At 45.9% G+C, this 25,025-nt stretch overlaps 1 protein-coding gene across 8 annotated transcripts in view; it reads right to left on the bottom strand.

The window, feature by feature from the left end:
- The window catches only part of ADAMTS17 (ADAM metallopeptidase with thrombospondin type 1 motif 17), a 327,093-nt gene that overhangs the window by 103,382 nt on the left and 198,686 nt on the right, over window positions 1-25,025 (bottom strand). For all 8 annotated transcript variants that reach the window (XM_082736460.1, XM_082736461.1, XM_082736454.1 and 5 more), the window contains exons 13-14: window positions 15,846-16,012; window positions 7,703-7,830 (exon numbers count right to left, since the gene is read on the bottom strand). In XM_082736460.1, the coding sequence (XP_082592586.1) occupies window positions 7,703-7,830; window positions 15,846-16,012 (295 nt within the window). The remainder of the gene's footprint in view (window positions 1-7,702; window positions 7,831-15,845; window positions 16,013-25,025) is intronic.

The raw sequence follows: 25,025 nt of genomic DNA, 5'->3' as shown, positions 1-25,025 counted from the left end.
AATGGAAGCTATGATAGCATTCAATTCAAGTCATTAGTTCTGAATTTTTCTCTGAGAGAGAGAGAGAGAGAGAGACTGACATGGAGAGGGATAGAGGGAGAGGAAGAGAATCTTAAGTAGGCTCCATGCTGGGCATGGATCCCTAAGCCAGGCTTGACCTCATGACCCTGAGGTCATGACCTGAGCTGAAATCAGAAGTGAGATGCTTAACCAACTGAGCCACCTAAGTGCCCCACTTATTTATTTTTTTAATTAATTCCAAATTTTTTTTTTTCATTTTTGTTTGAAAGATTTTATTTATTTGACAGACAGAGATCACAAGTAGGCAGAGAAGCAGGCAGAGACAGAGAGGAGGAAGTAGATAAGCAGAGAGCCTGATGGGGGCTTGATCCCAGGACCCTGGGATCATGACCTGAGTCGAAGGCAGAGGCTTTAACCCAGAGTCACCCAGGCGCCCCATTAACTCCAAATATTAAAGGAGTTTTGTTTTTTAAACAGGCTCCCCACTGAGCAGGAAGCGTGATGCAGGGCTTGATTTCAGGACCTTGAGATCATAACCTGAGCCAAAGGCAGATGCCCAACTGGCTGAGCCACCCAAGCACACCCCAAACGTTAAAAAGGAGTTTTAACAATTGTACTTATGAAGTCTGGTATTCTAAGAGGGAAAGATGACCAAACCAAAGGAAACAGCAAATAATAAACTCTAGAATCTCCCTGGGTTTTCCTAGTGATCCCCAGCAGTTACTTTTCTGCATACTCTAGCCATTCCTGCTATCCACTGCTGAGCTTTCAAACAAAGTATTAAAGTTCCTGGTCTGTGTCTGCAGTGGGGAGCACTGTTCTGACAAACCAGGGTATGCGACACCAGGGGAGGGCACTTTCGGGGCATAATCAATCAAAAGCTCAAGATAGTGGAGACCTAATAGAGAAAGCACAAGTTCTTTCTAGTAGAGATAGACCCTGTGAAACATGCAGAAAGCCTAGAATAGCTTTAGTGCTTAGCACTGTGGCCTGGAGCAGGGCACAGGATGAGCCAGTGTCAGGGCGGCCATTTTCCCCAGAAGTGAGGAATATCGATCTTTAGTGATTTGAAATCTGGATTCTACCCCTGGAATCCCAACCCTGCTTTGATGGAAGATCACCAATGACAGACAACCTCTTCGTTACCACATCTAGTGGCCTTTTCTCCATCCTCATCTTTGAACTGGTGATTTTTTCTCCTGAAAGCCTCTGGTATCTACTTTTTCTCCATGCTCATGGTCACAGCCCAGTTTAGGCCCTGATGATTCAGAGCATGACCTACAGTACCTGTTTCCTCTCCTGTGCTGCCAGATTAATCTTCCCCTAAGGAGATGAGAAGGCCCAGGGTGAAGAAGGCCCAGGAAGGCCCAGGAAATCAAGACCCTCCGTGACCACATCATACCTGCTCATCTCTTCAGCTCACCTCCCTTCTCCTTCAAATCCACACTGAACCCAATCTCCAACCATTCCCCTGCTGCAAGCCCTATTGCCTCTCAGTCTTGCCCTAACACCCTCCTACCTGGTTTCCCAGATTCCACTCAGACCCTACCACAGCCAATTCTCCATAACCAAGATGACTTCACTCTGCTTCAATCCCTCCACTCCTGTCAGAATGAAATCTACGACCTCCCAGGTATGGCCCAGAGTCTGACACCCCTGCCCTCACTGCCGCTCCCTCCGGCACCTGCCACTCAGCCCTCCTCTGTTTCTGGAACCCACCAGCCTTAGAGCCACCTTCTGCCAGGAGCACTCTGTTCTGCCTTCACAAAGCTGCGATCTGCTTGGAGAGAAAAGCCATGCCATTCACAATCTTCCTCAGCTACAACTTCTCTCAACCTATGACAGCATTTTCTTCTCCACATGGATCAGTCCTTGGAACGACCATGTTTGTGAGTTTATGTGTTCCTTGTTTATACATTGCATGAGGACAGGGACCCCCTTGGTCCTGTTTGCCACTGCACATCTAGCACACAGAATGTGCTCAATAATCTCTGATGAATGAATAAATCAAGTTCTACCCTATGTGCTGTTACGTCTAAATCAAATCTCACTGACTCTCAATCATGACTTCATTCTTGGTTGTTAGGGTCTTGCATGGGTAAGTCTTATCTTTGGGATACACTTCAACCACAGGGAGGACAATGTCTTTACAATTCTTTGTATTCTTGTCCCCCATGCCCAAACAAGGCAGCCAGCATGGTGTTAAGCACATCACAGATATTCAATGAATGCATAAGAAGGATGGTCTCTTATCAAAGCTGGGTCCTGGGGCAAAATGGGAACAGGAGTCTTTGATTTTCAGAATGGGTCCTCTGCCTCTCTCTTCTGTGCCCTGAACCTGCCAGCAACCCCTCCCCAGTGGGTAAGTTTATTCTCTCCTATTTGAATTGGGACTTTCTCATACAGGTTTGGATGGTCTTTGGTTGTTTTGTTTTGCTTTTGCTTTTGGCCAGGAGAAGCATTTGCCTTCTTCAACTTCATAGCTATCTTCTTACTACAACTCTTTCTCTTCTGTTGGAGGGATGCCACTGACTTCTTGCTTTAATTTTAACTGAAAGCTTTTAGGTCAGTAGTACGGCACCCAGCCCAGCATGGCCTGGGCTCCTGTGTTAGCTGCACCACCCCTTGCTATGTTTGTCTTCTTGATTTTACCTTTGTTTGGCTAAACTACACATGATTTATTCAGAATGAATGCAGGAAAACTAAAATTTCTGAGTTCTTCTGTGTCTCAAATTATTTTGTTCCTGTGCTTGATTGATAATTTGGCTGCAGATAATTCTACGATTATCCTAACTTTGTGCCAGGGTCGGTGTCTCTGCATTTTTCTTCATCTTTCTTATTCCTGTTACTGGTTTTTTGATCATCAAAGAGCTGATGATCTCTGGTTGACCACTTGTATTTGAGAATGAGGAACAGAAAGGTAAACTGAGTGACTCTGTATATGGGGTTGGAGGTGTTGCATGGTAGGCTTCCATTTGGGACTGGCATGAGGGAAATTGGAGTCCAATCCCCAACTCAGGAGGGTGAGTGCTGTGCCCAAGTATGAAGGTCACATACCTGCTCCAGCTGCTCTTGAACAGTTTATTACACCACTTTGAAAAGGAGGGCCCCAATACTAGGTGTGAAGATCATTACGCAACAGCACGTCAAGCTCCAAGTGCATGGCCAGCCATGTTGTCTGACTCTTTGCCTTCTCTTCAGTTGCAGCCAACACCTCACACCTACTCTCCCTCCCAAGTCCTAGATGCCCTCAAGCATTCTGCTTTCTTTTCTGTTGTAACTCTGCTGGTTCCTGTTCTGACCTCTGCTGCTTTGTTCCTTCAATGGAACTTCCATTCTCTTCCACCCTTCAGAAAGACATGGCATCTTTCTTTTTGTCAAAGAGTGACCTCTGTTTCTCTTCCCCATCATGGTTTGTGCATTCCTGCCTTTACTATCAGTTTAGTGGAGTCCTGTCATGGGAGAGGAGCACATGTGAGGCTCCATCTACCAGCTTAACCCAGAAATTGTTAAGGGAACTTAATCAGATGGAAGGGGTGTAGGGAATGACTTCAGAGCTTTAGGCACTGCTTGTCCATAAAGGTTAAGCACCAACAGTCCTCTGTAGGATCATGACATGGGGAGCAGGAGCAATCAGAGGGTGTTGTTGACATACAGGCCCAAGCACGAGATTCTGGTATATTTTCCTGCATGCTTATTACCCTTCTTTACACAGTGGGACTCTGAGGCCAGAGTCTTATAGTCCTCCTAAATTCCACCAGTAATTCTACTTGCTTAATGGGCCATTGTACACAAAATGGGAGGCCAATAAATGCTGGATAATGAAAACTGTCCTCTGAAATGGGCTCCAGATTCCACAATCACAAAGTCTTAAGAGCAAGTGACCCATCCACCCACACATCCACTCCCTGGGTTTCTCCTTCAGTATGTAATCAAAGGCTCTCCTTCAAGCCAGCTGCTGGGAGAACAAAGATAACCAAACATAATCTCTCCACTAAAGCTTATGGGACCTGAAGGTCTTCCTGGTTTTCATCCAGCCCAAGACACATACACAGATTAGGAGCTCAAGCAAGTGGGACCCTAACTGGAGTACGATGTCTACACGTGTACTCAAGCTGGTGAGGCCTTAAAGAAAAGCCAAGTGTACCTGGTCTCAGGTATATCCAGATCTGTCAGTTTGACTCGCTCACTTAAGATCAGTAGCTCTGAGGCAAAGTCGCACATTAGAAACATATTAACTTGATTTCTTTGCCTCTGCAGGCCAACAATAGGAATTACGAATGATGGAACTCCTGATTTATACAGACTTGCTGAAAAATAGACAATGTTTGTGTTTCTTTCCCCGACTCGCTCCCACTTTTATGAGTGCTGTTAAGTTTCATTTCAGCATGTTAAATAGTTTGTGACTCACTGAAATGAAACTTAACTCAGTCCTCATAAAAACAGAATAAAATGGTATTTCCATGTTTGATGTTATGGTTTGAATCAGCCTGCTATTTGAAGCTTAGTGGAATCTGCTCAAAATGCCATTTGGGAGCCTCTCGTCCCCTCCGTTTTCTACCAACTAGTCACTGTGCTTCTCAAAATTTCCCAGAACTCCTTCTGCCACCCCAAAATAGCAAAATTTATAGCTTAAGGGAACAGAGGAAAAAGCTAGTAAGTGAACCATGGCAATATTTCTGTAAGCGCTATCTTATATAAAATGTGGATGATTCCTACCTTTTATCCTGTATAATCAGGTTACAGTACTGATGAATAAGTACAGATCCTCAGCTTACTGAACTCCTGAGATTTTTTTTTTATTACTGTTCTTCTTTTTCATCAATTTTCCTTGCCTTAATCATTCACAAGTACCACAGGAATCCAGAATATTCTACTTTGGCAATTACTGTAACAAGGCATCAATACTATATACTTGTATTTAATTTCTTATACTCTTCTTTATTTTTTAAAAGATTTTATTTATGAGAGAGAGAGAGCACGAGAAATCAGGGGGGAGGGGCGAGAAGAGGGAAGAATCTTAAGTAGACTCCGCACTCGATCTCACGACCCTGAGGTCACCACCTGAGCCAAAACCAAGAGTCAGATGCTCAACCAACTGAGCCACCCAGGTGCCCTGGTATCTCATACTCTTATTTAAGCATGCTCAACTTTATTATAAAACTTCATTAACTATGACTTTACTAAGTTGGATTCTTGTGAGAATTGATTTCCTGAAGGGCTAAACTGAAGCTTTATGGTTTCTCTCTGAGGAGTAAGAACGGTTAGTAAAATTACAGGTCATATTTTCACTTCCTTTAGGAAGGGAGTGGTTTCTCAGGGATTTAATCTCATGAGGCGCCTATGTGTACATGCTGCCACCACCTATCAGGATGGTTGTCCTCCTGCTAGGATTGGAGGCAGCTGATTACTGGAGTTCATCTCCTCTACCAGAGGAGATGGTACTTGTGAGAACTGACGAGGGGAGAGGTGAGGCTCCGATGAGCCTGAGCCAGCCCACATGCCACAAAACATTGGGGAGAAAGGGGCACTGTCTGCACCTGTGTTGAGGAGTGGTGCTTGGTTAGGACAGCGGTCAGTAAATGCCATGACCAGGATGGGGGTGAAGGCACTGGAGGCAGACCAGGGGCCAGGCAGAGATGGGTGGCTTCTGGGAACAGAAAGGCAATACTTATATTTTTGCCATCACATTCAAGTGCAGGGCAGGCTCTGGCTGGATGGTCCCAGATGACCACAGACTGAAGGCTGTTAGAGCCATCGCGCAGCAGCTCACCCACGTTGTTCTGACTGATAAACTGGCTCATTTGCTGTCATGGCACTGGGAAGAGTTCCTCATTGAAAAGCATGGGGTTAGAACAAAGGTCATAGAAGGGGCCCACTGGCACTGATCACTTTCAGCTGAAATCATGTCTTGCGACTTCATATGACCCCACTGGTTGTTCATCATTGTGCTGTAGGATGGCTGGCGTAAGTGTAGAATTTAGGAAAGAAAAAAAAAAAAATCCTGCACTTGATTTACTGGCAGTTTTACAGAGAAATGCTGCCAATTTCGGTAACAAGGATAAGACGTGTGTTCACGCTGCCTCCAAGCTCTGCACATTCTCCACAACAACAGTGTAGCCCTGAGGGCTACCAGCCCCACCACTGTCACTGCCTCCTTCCCCTGGAGGACACCTTGCCAAGACTCTCAGGCACCCAGTGCCTATCACTGACACATATCTGGATTTGATAATAAAGCCAGGCAATGCCTGGATGTTGTCAAGTTCTTTTCCTGAAAAATCTCAGTTTGGGACTAGTTTGGACTTTGCAGGGAAAAAAAAATCCACTAGGGTTGAAATGGCCACAGGAACTACCCTAGAAGTTGTGTCTGTGTGTTTCTGCCTTTCTCCCTTTTACTCCATCAGGTGTCAGGAGGCAGAGAGAACAAGCAAGATGTGCTGCCTTATGGGGTCAGCGGGCCCCAGGCCTAGAGGCAGGTTTCTGGGACCAGTACAGTTAGGGGGAATGACAGCTTCTCTCCCCAGTGACCCCTGGAATTTACAATTGTTCAGTTTTTTTTTTTTTTCCATGAAACTGAGCATCAGAGCTGGGTGTTAACTTTGGGAGGCATGGAGACCTCACAGGTTCTGGGACGCAGCTTCTCTTTTCTTAGCAAAATGAGAAGCCCCCCCCCCCCCCCAGGAGCCCTTGGTGAGTGTGTTCCTTGCTTACTCTCATGCTGCAGGTGCTGGTCTATGGAGGCTAAACAAAGTAAAGTGAATACTGGAGGCAAGACCTGGCTTTCCTTCCCATGCCAAGTGCACAGCTCTCCTGCTAGCCATCTTCTTGCTTTGGGCTTTGGGGACTAGCTCCTGACAGGTGCAGGTCAAACTGAATCATCAGGAAATACAACACACGTGGCATAAAGGAGGGTGGCATTACCTGAGTCGTGGCTCTGTGGGCACTGGAAATACACAGCCTCCTGACTCCCTTCCCCAGTTCCACACATCAGGAGGATGCTCCTTCTTAGGGAAAAATAGTCCTATCACACCGAGTTGGGGAGCGCTGCCTCGGGAAGGCTCAGCTTCTAGTGTGCCCCCAGCTCAGGGAGATTTAACACAAGTGGAAGATGAGCTTCCATCCATCGTCTCTCCCTCCCTCCTTGTTTTTCCTGTTGTCTTCGTAAATGATACTTATCATTCATTCTAATGAGTCACAGATTTTCAACACCAGGATGGCTTTGAGGACTATACTGCACTGGGCATACTGCTTCCCTGGGTACCACCTATGAAGGAGTCAGCTTTGTTCTCTTTGGTAGCTAAATGCAACATAGCTTGTCCAATAACACATTCACATGCATCTTCCAGCCTGATCTTAGTATTCGACCTGTTCTAGCCCTTTGTAGGAATGGCTTAAGTTACTTTAAGGTTTTTTAAGATTACCATGTTGCCACTCTTCTTCCAGCCACCTCAGCTCTCCAGCTGGCCTGGGGTGGGCTTCATGCTCAGTTGCTGCTGAGGAGGAGGGGTGCCAGTTTGCAGGAGAGAGCACCCCTAGTGCCTTCTTGAGAAGATCCATCCCCCCCAAACCTACCAAGGTCTCTGCCCGCTCCCCCCCCCCCCACCGTACCAAAAACTTCTGGGGGTGAGGGAGCCTCCCCTCCAAAGAAAGTCGCACCAAAGACACAAGGAAAACATTTTACCTGGCACTTGCCATGCACACAGAGGTCGGTCTCATAGGGCCCGCAGGGTGTGCCATCCAGGACCCTGTCGGCCACCAGCAGTGGGGACTCCTTCCCAAGGGGTGAGCAGTAGAGTTCACATGGTTTATCTGAGGAGGGAAAGGGGGAAGTGAACACTGATGGAGGAAGGGGTGTGTGGGCCACGCAAGGGGCAGGTGCTAGAGAGACATGAGCCAAGTGGGGTGCAGGTGCACGTGGGCGGTGGCCCAGAGGACAAGAGGTCAATCGATATAAAATAAAGATCACAGAAGCCCAGCACATGTTCCTCAGAGGCATGCAGCTGGCCCCTGGAACATTCCACACAGCAAACGGAGAAAGATATGTGAGTGAGGGCTCTGGGGGTTCTTATTTACCTTATTCTCTTCATCCTTTGCAAAGATATAGTATTCCTTTTCCTTAAGGCATTAAAAATACCAGGCGGAACATTTTATTGTGTGCTGACCTCTGAGTGAACTGACTATGTATCAAGGGAGATCCTGGGATCTTCTCTTGTTGTGAGGGTGAAAAGGGGGAGAAGGTGAATGAGAATGCCTCTGGGTAGGAGGGGGTGTGGACCCTGTGGATGTCTCCACAGCAGTGGCTTTTGTTAAATGCTTTAGTGCTCCACCAGCTGCTGGATAAAAGCAGTAGGGCTGTGATATATATGGTGAGAAGGTTCTGGGAGAAGCTGAGCTGAAAATACAGGAACAAAAGGGGTCTCTAGGACAACGTATAAGAGCCATGTCACCTGATGGGACAGAAACCCCTGGTTTCTGCTGCTCTTGGAACCAAGTGAGCTCCTAGAACATGATAAGCCCTCCTGCCTTTGCCCAGGTTGTTCCTTTACCTGGAAATCCCTCCCTGCAGAGCTTCTGGAACTTTCCTAACACCTCAGAAGGTTCCACTCCACAGCTCTCTCCTCTCATGTCATCTCTGACATAGACTCTCCAACTGCACTTTGCATACACCTCCATCAAAGCCCTTAAACATTATCCTATTGTCTTATGAGTGTTTGAGTGACTTCCATATACAAAAGGATTTTTTATAAGATGGGTTCCATTTTTAAAAGAGTTTGAAAGGGATAGGTTTTAATTATCTTTAGACTGAAGAACTGATAGTACTGCAAGACCTTAGAGGATAAAGGACTGAGATTTTTATCTCTTGTCCCCAGGCCAGGCCAAGGACATGGCTTACAGAAGGACTTGGTAAATATTTTAATCTTTCCATATAAACTTTAGAATCAGTTTGATGGTATCCCCAAAATAACTTGCTGGGATTTCATGGGAATTGTGCTAAATCTATATATAGATCAAGTCAGGGGGAACCGACATCTTGACAAATATTGATTCTTCCTATTCATTAAAATGGAATATCTCCCCATTTAATTCTTTTAATTCACTCATCAGAATTTCCCTCATATAGATCTTGCACATACAGTTTTATATATAAATATGCCATTTTGGGGGTGTTTGTGTCAATGGTACTATGTTTTTAATTTCAACCCCATTTGGTCCTTGCTGGTATATAGGAAAGTGATTTTTGTACATTTACCATGTATCTTGCAAACTTGCTATAATTATTTACTAGTTCCAGGAAGCTTTTGGGTTTGTTGTTGTTGTTGTTGTTTGTTGATTCTTTAGGATTTTCTGTGTAGATGTCATCATCAAATGTAGTTTTATTTCTTCCTTCCCAATCTGTATATTTTCAATTTCCTTATCTTATTTCATTAGCTAGGACTTCCGGTATGGTGTTGAAAAGGAACAGTATAAGAAGAAATCCTTGCTTTGTTCTTGATCTTGGGAGAAAATCTTCAAGCTTATTTTTAAATAAATGAATGGATTTTGTTCTTTTCTATGTAACTCTGAAAGAGGAATACACTCCTTTCTCTCTCTCAGTCACCTAATTCTAATGACATTAATGTGATTATTTTTGCAAAGAAACTTCCAGAAACAGAAACACCAATGCTTTTGTGCTGCCTCTGTCGGTCCCTTTGTTTCCACCACTGGCTCATTTTCCAGTGGTCTCAAATAAGCAAGTGCAGGGGTAGAAAAAGGCTTTTGGAGTTGACTTAGCTTCAGAAGATCTTGGCATTCCAGCTGGATAGTTCCTGTCAAAGCAGATGTGTTGTCTCACCCAGGCTCTGGGGCTTTCATGATTGAATGACATTCAGAAAGCCATAAACATGTTCAGCAGCTTTCCACAGCTCCTCTCCCATGGAGCTCTGTTGACCAACATGCCCCGTGGGAAGTCTTGCCTTAAAACACTAGAAAGAAACTACAAAGGTTCAGTAGATATGTTCAACTTGCTTGTTCTAGTTAGTTGTGGAGGTGCTGTGGAGGGGTGTTGTGAAGAACTTCCTAGGTAAGTAAAGTAATGATGCTTTAGAGTTGATTCATTCAAAAAACAGGAACTGAGTCCCTTGATCACACAAGGTACTGTTTGGGCACTACTGGGAAAGAAAGATGAGTAGTGTATGCTTTTCGTGGTAGTCTAATGGACAAGTACAGAGAAAATCCCAGATGAGGAAGACTGTGAAAATCCCCATGAAAAGGGCCTGAGCTGTTAGAGGGCAAGGTATAAAGTGGAAGGAATGTCCCAATTCCCCAGATAGCAGGCTAGAGGCAGCTGTCCCTCCATTTAGATGGAATGGCCCAGGAAGGCAGCCAGTGGAAGAAGTATGAGAGACTAAAATGTAAACTGAGCTCACGTTCTGGAAAGTTCGTTTGACCAAATTTTTGACCTCAAACTTTTGAGGTCCTTGGGACCCCAAGGTTTCCCATTGGCATCTTGGGGAACCACTGGAAGAATGCAGCACCATAGCTCCCAGTCTGAATGGATGGGGTATTTTCTTTACACACTGGGCTTTCTCTTATGTTTCACTGTTAAGGAAAGAAGGGTCTTCTGGTCCAAGCAGTTTGAAAACTACGGATTTTAATTACTTTTAAACTGAAGTGCTGGAATAACTGAGCTTTGAAATGGTTCATTCAATAGCAGTAATTATTGTGATGATGGTGCTGATGTTGATAAAATCATAAATGACATTAATTATCTACTATGTCAAAGGCAGCATGCTAAGTAGTATCTATGCATTTCAGGTGGGTGCTGTCATCATTCCATCTTATAGATGAGCATGGGAGACTCACATGAGGTGTGTGACTACCCAGAGTCCCCTGACAGGCAAGGTCAGACCCTGGTCTCTTTGTCCAAGCCTAGTTTTCTTTTGACAGAGAATGCTAGTAGCACCAAATACCAAGAAGCAAAATGGTGCTGCTGAAAGCAAACCACCAGTTTCATGAATGTTTCTGGCTTCTGAGTGTCTACTCTGATTTGAGCAGAAATGGAAGTGGGATTTGGGTAGAAAAGTAGGGGTTCTTTTGTGGCAAGTAGGAAGACCAGACTTGGAGGGGATGAAGATGGTTTGTCTAGGCTCTGTTTTAAACATCAGGAAAATGGAGATTTTCAGATGGAAGGATTTTGGCCTTTACCCCAGGCAAACAGGTACAATCAACTCCACCTACACTGGACTCTCCCAGCTGTAGACACTGTCCTCCTTGGCTTAGGCAGCTGGGGACACCCAGACTATAGAACAGAGTCCAGAGGTAACCCTTCCTTCCTTTGCTCAGCTGAAACTCCCCATTTGTCCATCTCCTTTTCTGGGGTCTGTGCTCAGAATTTAGGGCACTTCCATACCTCTAGGACAGTATAGCACTATCTCCCAAAAGGACTCGGGATGACCTTTATAAAACTTGAAAAGGAGCCCCTCAAAATTCTCTGAATATTCCTCTCTAAGCTACCTTGGGTGGGCAAAGAATCCCCAGATAAATTCTTAGTACAGAAGGAGGTCAAATCTTCTTAAGAACTATAGAACCATACACTCAAAGGAAAGAAGCTTGGAACATCCCTTTTACATGGCTGATGGGGATGCAAACGAAATTCTAATTGAGGCTGGGCTGATTGGTGTGGTTCCTGGTCTCTCACCGACTGACTTGTTGCCAGGAGTTATGCTTGGATGGGAAAACCACAGATAAGGCAGGGGAGATGAGCGCAGGGGTTTGAGAGCCATATTATCTTATCTGGTTAGTGGAGGCTAGGAGGAATCCCCCTGGTACTCCATGGTGAAGAGGATACTTGTGGGTCTTAGTACTCTTGCTATTCTCTTTCTGCCAGTGGTTGTAAGGTCTTACTAAGAGATACCAAGGAATTCTGAGGCCATCACAAGTGCTCACTCTAGCTCTGTCTAGCTATCTGTGGGGGATACAGAGGAGGCTGCCCAGTCCCCTGTCCCCAAAGCTGCCTACCATAACTCTAGAGCCAGGCCTTAGTTCACTGGATCAGAAGAAGCCACTTGACCATAGCTATACCAGTCAGAGTCTTTCTCTCCATCACGACCTCATAGCTATGCTTCATGAGGCCTTAACTTGACAGACTGACAGAGGCCAGCTGACTGCAGGTGGACCAATCAGAGTCTCTGTCTTGAAAAATCAGCACTAAAATTCAGATTTAGAGCAGCTGTATCTACTCATTGTTGATGAACCTGAAGGAAGTCTGTACTCTCTTATCCATAATCCAGAATTCCAAAAAGCTCTGAAAACTGTGAGCATTTTCTTACATATGTGGTAAACACATCTGGCAGCAAAAACAGCTTTGACTAATATGAGGCTTTGGTAGTGTTCAGAATTCCAGTTAGAGACCATTCATGCGTTATTTGGTAGAGACAACCCTGTACTTCCCTGGACTGTGGGGTGCTTCCCTGGACCCCACTGGGAGTATTGGTAATATATGGTTGATGTGCTGTTGTTACCTAACACCAAAAATCCTTTGGCCACATCTGGCCCCGAAAGATTCAGATAAAGGATCAAAGTGTTGTGGGTCACGCTTCAGCCTCATGTGGACAAGTCACAAGAAAGCTACTTTTCAGCTGGGAACAGGAAGAAATGACTCACAAACACGAACTGTGATGGGCATAGAGAGAGGTCCTGATATTTTCAGAGGCCCTTGGGATCTGAGACACCCCACAACTTTGCAACAACTCCTCTCTTTTTCATTAAGCAACTCCAGTTGGCTTGAATGAATTGGAGTTAGAGAGACCTTAACCATCCTGTGCTCCATACCCTGGAAGGCTCAGCCCCAGAGGGGGTTCTGCCATGCCAGCCCGGGAGGAGCTGGGAATGCACCTCCATGTCCAGAAACGGCCTTAGCCAAGCCCTCTGACACTTCAGTGGGCACGTGGCCTGCTGGCTTGGGCAGGAAGGACAGAACTCCTGAAGGTTTCCACTTAAATGAGATTCCACGGGGAAAGTAGAAATGGGGTGGGTTTGGCAACAGGCCATTTCCATGGGTTTCTGTCTAAAGGCTTTCCCACTTAGAACTATTTTCTAAGGAGAGCCTTTGTCTTCTTTTGAAGGTGGTATGGATTTGTGGTCCTGAGCCCTCCCTTGGAAAATCTACTTCTGCAAGAATTTTTTTTTTCAGTAAGAGAAAAAAGAAAAAGTATAGCTTCCCCTTTCTTGAACCGTGTGTCACTCGCCAAAGAATTCCACAGTGATAGCAATGCTATGAATAGGGGCAGTCATAATGGGCTTCAAGAAAGCCCAGAGCCCAACCACAGGAATCGTTCCCATCATGGCTGAGCTAGAATTGTGCCTTTTATAAGCTGATTTTTGAGAGGAGCAAACTTCTAATCTGTATTCTCCCCTCTGCCCTCTGAATTGGCCATTTGTTATTTTGTTTTCATCCTTATGAAATGCTCCTTTTAAAAATGCTGGCTTCTGTTTATATTTGAGAGGGAAATGAAACCAAATCTGTGAGAAGTCAGGACAGTTCCACCCCAGAAGGGGATATGTCAAGCTAGCCTTGCAAAGGCTTGAACTTGGGGTCTTTCCCTCAAAGAGAAAATGCTTACTTCCCCTTAGCTGTCCTTATCAGAAAGGGTGGCACTTTTCAGATCAAAGGCGGTCGAACTCTGGCTGTAATGATCTGTTGCTTTGATAGAGAGAAATGAAAAGCGAGTGGGTCATGACACATTCTGAACCTGGTGGGCTTCCCCAGATAGCTGCCTTGTGAAGCGTCCTGGGTGGGGGATCCAGGGCAGACATCCGTTTCTGCCCCTGGGATGATAAGGGACCTAAGGAGCTCAGCAATCCAAAAGTGGTTACAAGTCAAACACAGAAGTTTAATAACGACTTGGAGAAATCTGTGGAAAACCAGACATTTAAGTGGGATTTCTGCACTGAATAAAGGAGCAGGAGAACGCAAAGCTGAAGCAGACCAAGGAAAGAATAACAACAAGGCTGTGTGCACAGTTGAGTGGAAATGGGAATGGGGTGAGTACCTCTTGGAGCCGACCTCTTCTTGCTCCCGACAAGAGTCAGTGAAGGACAGGACAGTGGACCTAAAGTGTCTCTGTCCAGGCTGGGATGGCTGATGGTTTGGAAACAAGGCTGCCCCTCATCAGAACCCACCATGGCACTGGAAACAGGGTAGCCTCTGCTGCCCGGGTTCACTTTCTCCCGATTAGGGGTCTGAAGATGCTTGAGACATCTGGAAGCCTCCTGGGTCTTCTTGCATCAGAAGAATGCCCAGGCAGAGAGCAGTAAGCGTCCAGCTGTACATGTTCCTTTCAGGATGGTGGGCCTCCTCTCTCCCTCATCTGCAGACGAAGCTGAGGGTATGTGGGCTGCTCTTCTCTTGAAGTCATGGTTAAGCGACAGTGCACCTCCCATCGCACAGCTCCAAAAAGTGGTGTTTTTCAAAAGGAAAAAAGTCTGGGGAGCTCCCCGAGGCTTTTAAATGAGCCCACAGCTGAGTGGGCTGGTGGTATCTGCCACAACTGAGAACATTCCAGGTTACTTTACAACTCGGTTCGGAGCTGATGGGTCAGGTTGCTGGGTTTAAAGCTGCGGGTCTGGGCTGTTATAGCTGGTGATGCCTGGGCCTACTCTCTCCAATCCCCCAAAGCTACACACACTTGAGCTTGAAAAGCAGAGTGCAGAGTGGAGATTTCAGAGGTTCTTCAAACCACAGAGAAGAAACCTAAGACCTGGCACAGGAACCTCATTCTTCTGCAAAAGACTTCAGAGGCTGGTAAAAATCAGGCTTAGTCACTGTAGTTCTTATTTAAGCCTCTTCACTCGACACTTACAAAGTCCTGCTCTCGCAGTCTTACTCAGGTACTGGAAGCCAGATGATAGCTGGTTATTTTCCAAGTCAGCTCCTCTGGAATAGGGGTCCCTCCCTGCTCCTTATAAACCACAGGAACTTTGATGCATCATGTAACCCATAACGTCTCATCTTTGCATGGCTCGCTCTTCATGGTAATTGAGATGACGGATGCAGAGCTAACCTTGGCCTGGCCTATGGTGTGCTCAACAAACAGGACCGTATCATCATCATTAGGATACAGTCCTGTCTACCAGAGATGAGCAGAATTTTAAGTGTAGAAGACGTTGAACTAGGCCATGGGGGACAGACAGTCCTTATCAACAAACATTACAAACCCTACGGACATGATAAACCATGGAGAATTTGATCAGCCACTGGAAATGCTTGCAATGGCCCATGGGGCAGAGTCCCCTGATTTGGGAGAGAAAGCTCTTGGAAAGAAAACATGACCCATGCCTATCATCATCTCCGAGTTGTAAACTGTCCTCAAAACTTTTTTTTTCCCCAAACACCTTAGTCAAGAAGTGAAAGCCAACCCCCAAAACGAACCAAGAAAAGAAATGCAAGAAAGCATCAATGTTGGAAAGAGAGAGAACAGACATAGAAGCCCACCATCCCGTGCCTGCAGAGCCTCTCTGTCCTCAAAGTTGGCCCTGGGCCCCTCAGTACATGGCACTAGGCGGCAGGCTGCCAGCACTCCCACCTTGCTGCAAATGGGGGTGCAGGATGATTCTGGTCTGCCACCCACCTCACAGCTGCTTTTAAGAAATCTCCCAGGGCTGGGTCCTCCAAGTTCAACCCCACTGCTCCGGAAGCCAGTCCACTGCTCACCAGTGCAGCAGGCCTGGAGCGTCCCACTGGATGGATGGCTGGGAAGGGGGAGCCCCATGAGGTTTCCTAGGAGGTGTTTACATTCTTGGAGGAGAAGGGGGGCACTGTGAAAGGACGTGCCATATGCCTTTACCATCAACCACCACTGCTGTCAGCAGGCCCTTCTTCTTGCTGCTCAGCCGGTCATGGGTCTGGCACTGCTGGTCCCGGAAGCTGGGCAGGCCCTTGGGGCAGGGAAGGTTCTCACAGACAGCATGCTCCACACTGGCTCCCAGGCAGTGCGTGCCCCCAGGACCAGGCCTAGAAGGAAGGAAAGGTCCGTGTTAACCAGACAGTGCTATGGATACAGCAGGGGTGCTCAGTTTTTTTTGTTTGTTTTCCCCCCCTTTTGCCAGGTGGGGAAGAGGTCTGGCCAAGTTTCCAAAGTAACCTCCCTCTGCTCTTCCACATTATATCTCAGCAATCCCAGTCCCATGCTGACGGCATGTTTAAGTGAGCCGTCAGAAAAATGCATCCAAGAACTGTAAATCAGGGTCATCTGGAAATAGAATATGGTATCAGTTCAGCAAGATCCACAAACTGGGTCTTTCATCTGAACTTAAAACTTGGCCATTTGTAACACTGAAAGCCTCAAGGGGGAATTTTTAGTGAGTGTGGGTTTTTTGTTTTTGTTTTGTTCTATTTTTTTTTTTTTTTTGGTCTTTTATAAAACAAAGACCTTTACAGGGCTCCTAGGTCTACTCTGGAGATCACTAAATTTCAGAATGAGTAAACTGCTCTCATTTAACTTTGTAATGCGAAGAATCAGAATGGTTCATTAACTAGTTCAATGGCTTAGGGTAGAGACCTGCCAGATCCCGGCTCTGCAACTTTGACCTGGGGACCTGGGCAAGTGTGAGACCACAAGTGGTCAAAGACACATCCTGGGTCCCTGAGGCCCTGTGCTTAGACTGGGGTTCCAAGAAGTTTGAGAAACCCAGCTGTGTTCTCTGGCCAAGCCCATGTGTGTGAGGGGCAGTGAGGAGGAGCAGCAGGACCCTGGTCTGGCTGGCTGAAATGTGGGTCTGCCCAGCTGTTCCATGAAGCGCTAGGGCATCCTCATAGGGCTCTGACCCAAGCAACCTCAATGGTTTCCTTCATTTCCACAGTGCCAAAATCACCATGAAGGAGTATGACTGTTTTCTCCCTGAAGATTTTATTGAAATTCAGCATTGAGGGGAAAAGAATGCAAATCACAACTGTTTTGCTCATTGGCTTTTCACAAATTACATACACCTGTTGGCAGGCAATAAGTTTTGACACAATCACCATTTCATCCCAAATATTTCTTTTCCTCCTTTTGCTGTTCGTTGTAGTCAGACAATGAGGCCACCCTATGATCACTGCTTCAGGGGAGAGAGATCAAAGCAGAAGTCCTAGGCGTTTGTGTCATCAAACATTTTTCTGCAAAGGCAACTATTTCTGGCTTTGTGGGCCATGCAGTCTCTGTCCCAACTACTCACCTCTGCCACTGTAGTACAAAGTCAATGAATAGCCAAAAGGGCATAGCTGTGTGCCAATAAAACTTTATTTATAAAACCAGGCGGTGTACCAGATTTGGTCCACAGGCCATCATTTCCAGGTTCTGGTCTACATAAATGTGTTGGAGAAAATGTCTGAAGCAGGAAGAAAGGTTTTACTCTTCTTACCTCTATGCCCACCTCATGTACACCAGGCAACCTCCCCCCTCACTTGGGCATGGTGGCAGCCTTGAAAGGTTATACACACTGGTGGCCCCAGAGAGGGGCCCTGAGTTCTGATCTCCACCCAAGTCAGGAAACAGCAAAACCTCTCTAAGGCTTATGGGATTTGAGAACAGAGAGACCCTTTGTTCTTTTTCCTTCCCAGAACACCAGGGAGGCAGCTGGATCTTGGAGAAATGATTGCATGGCATGTTTAGGGAGACAGAGTCTCCCAAGAGCCCTGGGCCTGAATGCCAAGTGTGGACAGATGAATGGATTCCTGTGCTGCAAAGCACAGTGTAGCAGAAAGAGAAGGGAAAAGCCATGTGGACCAGCAGGAAGGACATCTCTGTAACAGGCTAGTTCCCATGGCTGGGACCAGAGAAGGGACGGGTGAGGCAGCAGATGTTGTATGGTGAGAAGTTACGGGTTGAACTGTGTCCATCCAAAATCATATACTGAAGTCCTAACCCCAGCGCCTCAGAATGTGGCCTTATTTAAAAATAGGACCACTGCAGATGTATTTAATTAAGATGAGATCATACTAGAACAGGGTGAGCTCCTAATCCAATATGACGACTATTCTTATAGAAAGGGGAAATCTGAGATGGAAACAGAGAGGAGAACAACATGCAAAGATGAAGACAGAAATTGGGTGATGTTTCTATATTCTAAGGAATGCCAAATATCACCAGTAAGCCACTAGAAGTCAGAAGAGAGGCACAGAACAGATTCTCCTTCACAGCCTTCTGAAAGAATGAATGCTTTCAAGACCTTGGTCTTGGATGTCTGGTCTCCAGAACCAAAAGAGAATAAATTTGTGTTGTTTACACCACCCAGTTAGTAATAGTTTGTTATGGCAGTCCTTAGAAGACAGATATACTGGATGACACAAGGATCAGAGGCATCCTCACTGAATATAGATGTAGATTCAGGGAGAATGGGGCAAAAATTCCTGATGTTATTAGGAATCCAACCTGACCTAGAATGGAGTTCAAAAATACAAATTAAAACATCAAAAATACAAATTCAAATAAAAATTGGTTTCTAGAAAAATGAGGCAAGCTACGTTTGCCAGGTAGGGTGGAACTGAGATTTGTGCACCTCATGTAACTAACTTCCTGAGCTGTCCCTAAGCTTTATTTTAGCTTCCGTTGTACCTATCTCTAACAATTGCTTTTTCCAGATTTACATCTGACTGACCCTTATAAACCAACTACCTTTATGTCTTGTGGCAGGTGGATGGAGAGATTAGACATAAGAAAGATCCAGCAGAAAGTGGGCCTCGAGGTTAGGGGTAGTCCGTGGGATACCTCATGTGTCTCAGGTTTCTTTCCTCCTGGACTCTGTCAACCCTGTTTCATCTCCCTGCCCAACCTTCTCCCATGGGCAAGTCCCCTTTCAGCCCCCATCTAGTGCACCACCCCATCTTCCCCACCTCCCGTACCCCCAACTCTCCGTCCATCCTTGAGGCCACCTCTACCCTAAAAAGCCTCTTTTTACTTGCTACATGGAGCCTCTTTTGACCATGCTTGAGTCTCTGCTATGCTGCTTATCATCAATCTTGTGAAACGGTGAGCTAGATTATGATCTTCCTCCTATCTTTCTGCAGCTTCATGCACAGAACCTTGCACAGACTAGTCTTTAACAAACAGTAGACTGAGGTGAACTAAATTATCAAAATTTATCTTAAAAAGACCAAAAGAGCGAGTGAAGTCAGGGAAGATGGGGGAGTAGGAAGCACTAGGAATCCATCTCTCCACTGAGACAACAACTGTATTGGCAAAAAACTATCTAAGGTAACTATTTTGAAATTCTGGAGTCTATTTGAAAGCATACACCCTTCTGGAAAAAGCTTGGCTGGTAAGTTTTGGTTTAATTTAGATGCATTTTAGCCTTTATTGTGAGAGTGTTATCTGTTCCCCACACTCCAGCCCCATGGCAGGCAGCTGTGCCTGGTGTGTCTTGCTGCAGCCAGACTGGACAATAAGAGCCTGGGGTTCTGTGTTCTGACTATTCAGTGTTGCTTTTGATTTCTGAGATGCAGGGACAGAGGGTGGCCACCATTGTTGCAACTCCTATGAGCTGAAGGGACCTCCAGGGAGTTTAAAAGAGCAATACATTTTTCCCCCCTTTTCCCCACTCTGGGAGCCAGATATGCAAGGGTTGTCATTCAAAAGCAACTGCACATATGGGAAAATTTAGGAAGCTTGAAAAGATGAAGGCTAGAAAAGGCTTGAGAATATCTTATGCTTTTACTTCAGGTTGATCCCCAACACAGAGAAACCTTTCAACAGCAAAGAAACAGAAAATCCAAAAAGGGAGAGCTGATTATCAGAGTTACATTATAAGATTCGAATGTCCAGTTTTTCAACAAAAGAATCACAAAGCATACAAAAGAAAAGAAAAGTATGGCCCACTCAAAGGGACAAAATACACCAGCAGAAATATACCTGAGCAAACTCAGATACTGGGTTTATTAGGCAAAGACTTAAAACACTGTCTTAAAAATGCTCAAAGCACTAATGGATGATATAAATAAATACATAAAATGATATATGATAAAAATGAGAGTATCAATAGAGACAGAAATTACAGAAAGGAAAAACAAATTCCAGGATTGAAAAATACAGTAACTGAGATAAAAAATTCACCAGGTGGATTCAGAAACAGATTTAAGCAGCCAAAGAAAGAGCCAGCACATTTGAATATAGGACAATTGAAATTATTAAGTCTGGGGGTGAAAAGAAAAAGAATGAAGAAACATGAATAGAGGGGATCTGTGGTAAACTACTAAGAGGACCACCATACACATTATGGGAGTCTCAGAAGATGAAGAGAGAGGAACAGAGATTACTTGAAAAAATAATGGCTGAAAACTTCCCAGATTAGAAGAAAGACATGAATGTACAAATCCACGAAGCTCAACAAAATCCCAGTAAGATAAACTCACTGATACACTTTTCAATTAAACTGTCAAAAAAATAGAGAACTTGAAAGCAGCAATAGAGAGGCAACACAAAACACCTAAGAGAATCTTAATAAATTATGAGCCTATTTCTCATCAGAAACTCTGAAGGCCAAAGGACAGTAAGGTCGATACATTCAAAGTTCTCAAAAAACAACCAAATGAACAACAACAACAACAACAAAAAAAAAAAAACCCACAAAAATACAAAAAAACACCAAGCCAAACCAACCAACCAACCAAACAAAAAAAAACCCCTACCAACTAAGAATTCTATATCCAGCAAAACTGTCATTCAAAAAAAGAAGGGAGAAATTCAGACTTTCCAGGTAAACTGAGGAAGTTTTTATGTATTGTTTTTAATACTAGACACTCTGTACAAGAAACACTAAAGAGAGTCCTTCAGGATTCAAATGAAAGGATGCTATATAGGAAGGAAGCAGATGAGGAATTAAAGATCTCCAGTCACACAGTTGTGATGTTAAGCTTTGTCAGTAGAAGGTACCAGAGAGACACTAGAGTAAGAACAGACTTTTGTCTCTGGTTGTGGTATTGAATTTCTCTCAACAGACTCCTGTGGGGGCCTGTAATGCATGCCACCTCCCTCTGGGCAGCATTTATCCCAGAAGGCAGCTTCCAAATAAATCAAAGCCTTGGGAAAATCCCCAGCCTGGTTTCAGATGCTGTTTCACTCCTTGGGTAGCTCTCCCAAACACCCCTCACTGTGACTTTACAGAGGGTTCCACCAGTGCAGCAGCTCTGCAAACTTCTCCATCACCCAATGGGCCTTGATTTCATCCTCTCAGTTACTGTCAGTTCCCTAGGTGTGTGTTGGGGGGAAAGGGGAGGCATCTTCATCCATATTTGTTCCTTCCTTGGGTGCTCTGCCTCAGACTGGAAAAGTGGCCACTTCCTATGTTTGCTCTTCCACTGCTGTTTTTGTGTTCTCTTTATCTCTTAGCAGCTAGGTCCTATTACTCCAACCACCTGTTTCTAATATTTTTTACATTAAACTTTCCCTGTTCAAAAAAAAAAGACCTTTTTTTTTTTTCTTTCCAGCTTTCCCTTGGGTCACTATTTGATCCTGATTGGCAGTGCTGCTCTGCAAAACCAAGCCCCCCTTCAATCACACGCATGCGCCCTCAGAGCCAATAACTCCTTCCCACTGTCAGCATGCACGGCCACGTGTGCCCAGCATACAGCTCTCTGCCTATGATGCACAGCACTGCATCAGGAGCCTCGCTCTAGGATAGGTGGGCTTTTCTGCATATTGTACCTCAATAAAGATGTTTAAACATAAGGAAAAAAAATAAGGTAGAGAGGCTCTGGTGAGAGACTGAAAGTGTGGAGAGAAAAGTGAGCTCCCACTGGGCAGGACCAGCTGTCTCTTGCCTGGGTGGGGCATGGAGAGCTTTGGGCAGATCCCAGTGCAGAGCTGGGAGGCAGCAAAGGTTCACCAAGGTGAGCAGGATCGCAAGGCACTTTTTTTGGGAATGGATGAACACACAGAATCAGGACAGGAGGAAGAGGAATGCTCTGGCTGAGGGACACTTTTTATTTTCTTTGCTCTGTTCTAGTCAGTGAAGATTGATTGTAAGTTGAAAGTCTCAGCAGCAGTTCAGATCTGCTCACCATCCAGAGACACAGATGCCTTAGTGAATGGCTGGCAGCTGCAGATGTCAGGAGTAGTGCATGCCTCATACTGCCCCTTCTGGGCAGCAGACATCCTAGTTTTAAGACCTCTTCTGCAAGGTATCCAAGTCACACTGGTGACTTAGACCCAAGTGTAAAAGACTGAGATTTTAAAAATCCATCTGTGGGAACACCAGGTCACTGGTACGTTGAAAGCACACATATGGGGGATTTCCCTTCAGAAGCAATTCCCTTCAAAAAGCAATTATAGGCACAGAACGTCACTCCCTACCCCCAAGCTTCTCCCTGGGTCTTAGGAGCCTGGCTGCTTTCTGAGCCATGCTGCTCCATGACCCCAGTGCATTCCACTTCTATGCTCCACTCACTATCTTTTCCTTCTTGTGCTCTGACAGAGTGGGATTTTCACACAAGACCATCTGAGCCTTTTTTTCCTGACCCTACTCTCCAGCCTTCCCTCTAAAACACAAGCCTTCTGATGGGGTACCAGAAGTCAAATGGCAGATGAGCTTTCTGCCTTGCAGTCTTTGGGCAGAAACTCCCACCAACAGTGACACAAATTGTGGCAGGAAAGGACGAGCCTAGGAAACTAGATGAAAAACACGGATGGTCCCCCAAGGCCTTTATGTCAGCTGGCAAGAAATACAAATTCCAAGTGCTGTAAAGACCAGGACTACAGAAAGAAAAAGGTGGGGTGGGGGAGAGTGGACTGTTTTGCCAGTGTTTTTGAACAGTGAATAAACCAGCTGCAGAAGGCAAGGAAGGAGCCAGGAATATGAAGTGAAGGGGGTAGGGAGAGAGTGGTGGGAGCTTTCCAACCCCGAGATGTACACAGCAGTGAGATTTGGACATCCTTGGGAAATCTCAAGGCAGCGAGCCTGGTGAGTTGAGGAGTGAGCCAGGGAGAGGACATTGCTTTGGTCAGAGATTGGCTCTGGGCCTCGATCAGCTGTGCTTTGTAACAATCACCACGTCAGGCCTCTCTGCAAAGGCAGGCTAACAACGGTTGCCTGGAGTTCACAAAACAGTCTGTATCTTGCATGTCCCCCAGAAACACTGGGGGCTGCTACTAACCCGCCCGCCCAAGACTGGGCCCTTTTCTTTCCATGCACCTGGGCTGCTTCCCTGAAGGTGAGGAACTGTGGAGAACACTGCTAGGGAGAAAGCTCTTTGGTGTTCTCCAGAATGAGGAAAAGAGCAACACTGTTATTGCACAGGACTGAATAGGCTGACCAGGCATAAATATTACAGAAGCAAAGACATAACTGTTTTTCTCACTCAGGATAAACAGGGCTGGGTGACATTTTGGAGTTTGTTCTGGAGAGGACCCTGAGGTCCCCTAACTGTGGGCTATAACCTCCCTGGGGCAGGGCAGGCATAGCAGAAGGGGGCCCTCATATGCAGGGGAACCTGAGCCCTGACTCAGGGCTGTCCACAGCACCGGGGCCTCTGTGAGGTGTGATGGTACAAGAAAGGGTGGCTAGCTAGTGACCTGCCTTCTTGGCCCGATAATTTACAATAACCTTCAAGTTTCAGGGGAAAAAACAGTATCAAGTGGGGTTCTGGGGCACTGGCAAGCAGAGACTGCTTTTTCTCAGCAAGCATGCCTCCAAGTAGTGAGGGAAGCAGCACATGTCAGAGAGGGCTATTCTGTTAGAAGCATGGAAAGGAGAATGGTGCCCAGCCCCAGGCGGCCTTCATGGAGTTCAAAGCCCCGTGTGGGGGAAGGCAAAGTGAAAACAAGTGAGCAAGGACATAAAGGCAAGTGCTATAAATTGTTGTAACCCTTGCAACGTGGGAAAAGGGCACTGAGAGAGAGGGTAAAGCCGGCACCCTGCCTTGTGCAAGGTGGTCGGGAAGGAGGCCTGAGAAGACATTTGCTCAGAGACCCAAGGAGGGGCACAGCAAGCTGGGGAGAGGAAAGGGATACTGAAAAAGGTCCAGAGCTTGGAGTGCTCTGAGGACAGAGAGAAGTTCTGCAGTGGGTTGAAACGGTGGCCCCTTCCCCTCCAAGATAAGCCCACCTAGAACCTTAGAATGTGACCTTAATTGGAAAAAGGGTCTTGGTAGACCCTTTTGAGGACTGAGGATCTCTTAAGTAGGAGAGATGATCATCCTGACTTGGGGTGGGTCTCAAATCCAGGGTCAGGTGTCAGGAGAAGAGGAGAGAAGACCATGTGAAGACAGAGGCAAGTCTACAAAGGCAAAGCATGCCAGAGAGTGCCTGAAGCCACCAGAAGTTCAGGGAGAGGCACGGGTGGGATGAATCCTCCTTCAGGTTTGAAAAAGAATCAATCCTGCCAACACCTTGATTTCAGACTTCTGGTTTCTACAATGTAGAGAGGATAAATTGCTGTTTTAAGACACCAAGTTGTGGTAATTTATGATGGCAGCCCCAGGAAATGAATGCAGAGACCATGGTTAAGAGTATGGACTTCATTCTAAGTGCAGCAGAGACTGGTGGAAAGGGCTGCAGAAGAAGAGAGAGAACTGGATTTATGCTTAAGTGGATCTCTGGTTCTGTGTGGAGAATTAATCTGGGGGGCAGGTCTGAGAGAACAACGGAGCCTCACCACTGGGATCTACACCAATGGACCATGGGCAAGTTAACTAAACTCTCCACAACTCAGTTTCTAGGGCGAAGAAAGAGCTCTCATCCAGTAGGGAAGCATTGACTGAATTACTACATGCCGAGAAGGGAACTGGCATAGTGCGTTCACCATTCTTATCACGAGAGGTTGTGGAAGAGGAGGAGAGGGGACAAGGGGACCATTCATGGACTCAGAGGCTTTGGACTGGAGCCATGTGATGGAGGGTGGTGCTATTAATGGAGAGCAGAGATGTGCACTGGGAGGAGAGATCACAGTCTGGGAAGAGTCAGGTTTGAGGCATCCAGGAGAAGACTGAGGGAAGTTGGCAGGACTGTGTCCATTGAGAGTGGGCAAGGACTTTGTTTTTGCTTGTCACTGTAAGT

Source organism: Mustela nivalis (assembly GCF_964662115.1).
Source record: "Mustela nivalis genome assembly, chromosome: 6".
NCBI lineage: Eukaryota > Metazoa > Chordata > Mammalia > Carnivora > Mustelidae > Mustela > Mustela nivalis.
Note: the sequence above shows the minus strand (reverse complement) of the source record. Positions and strands in the feature narration are given on the sequence as shown.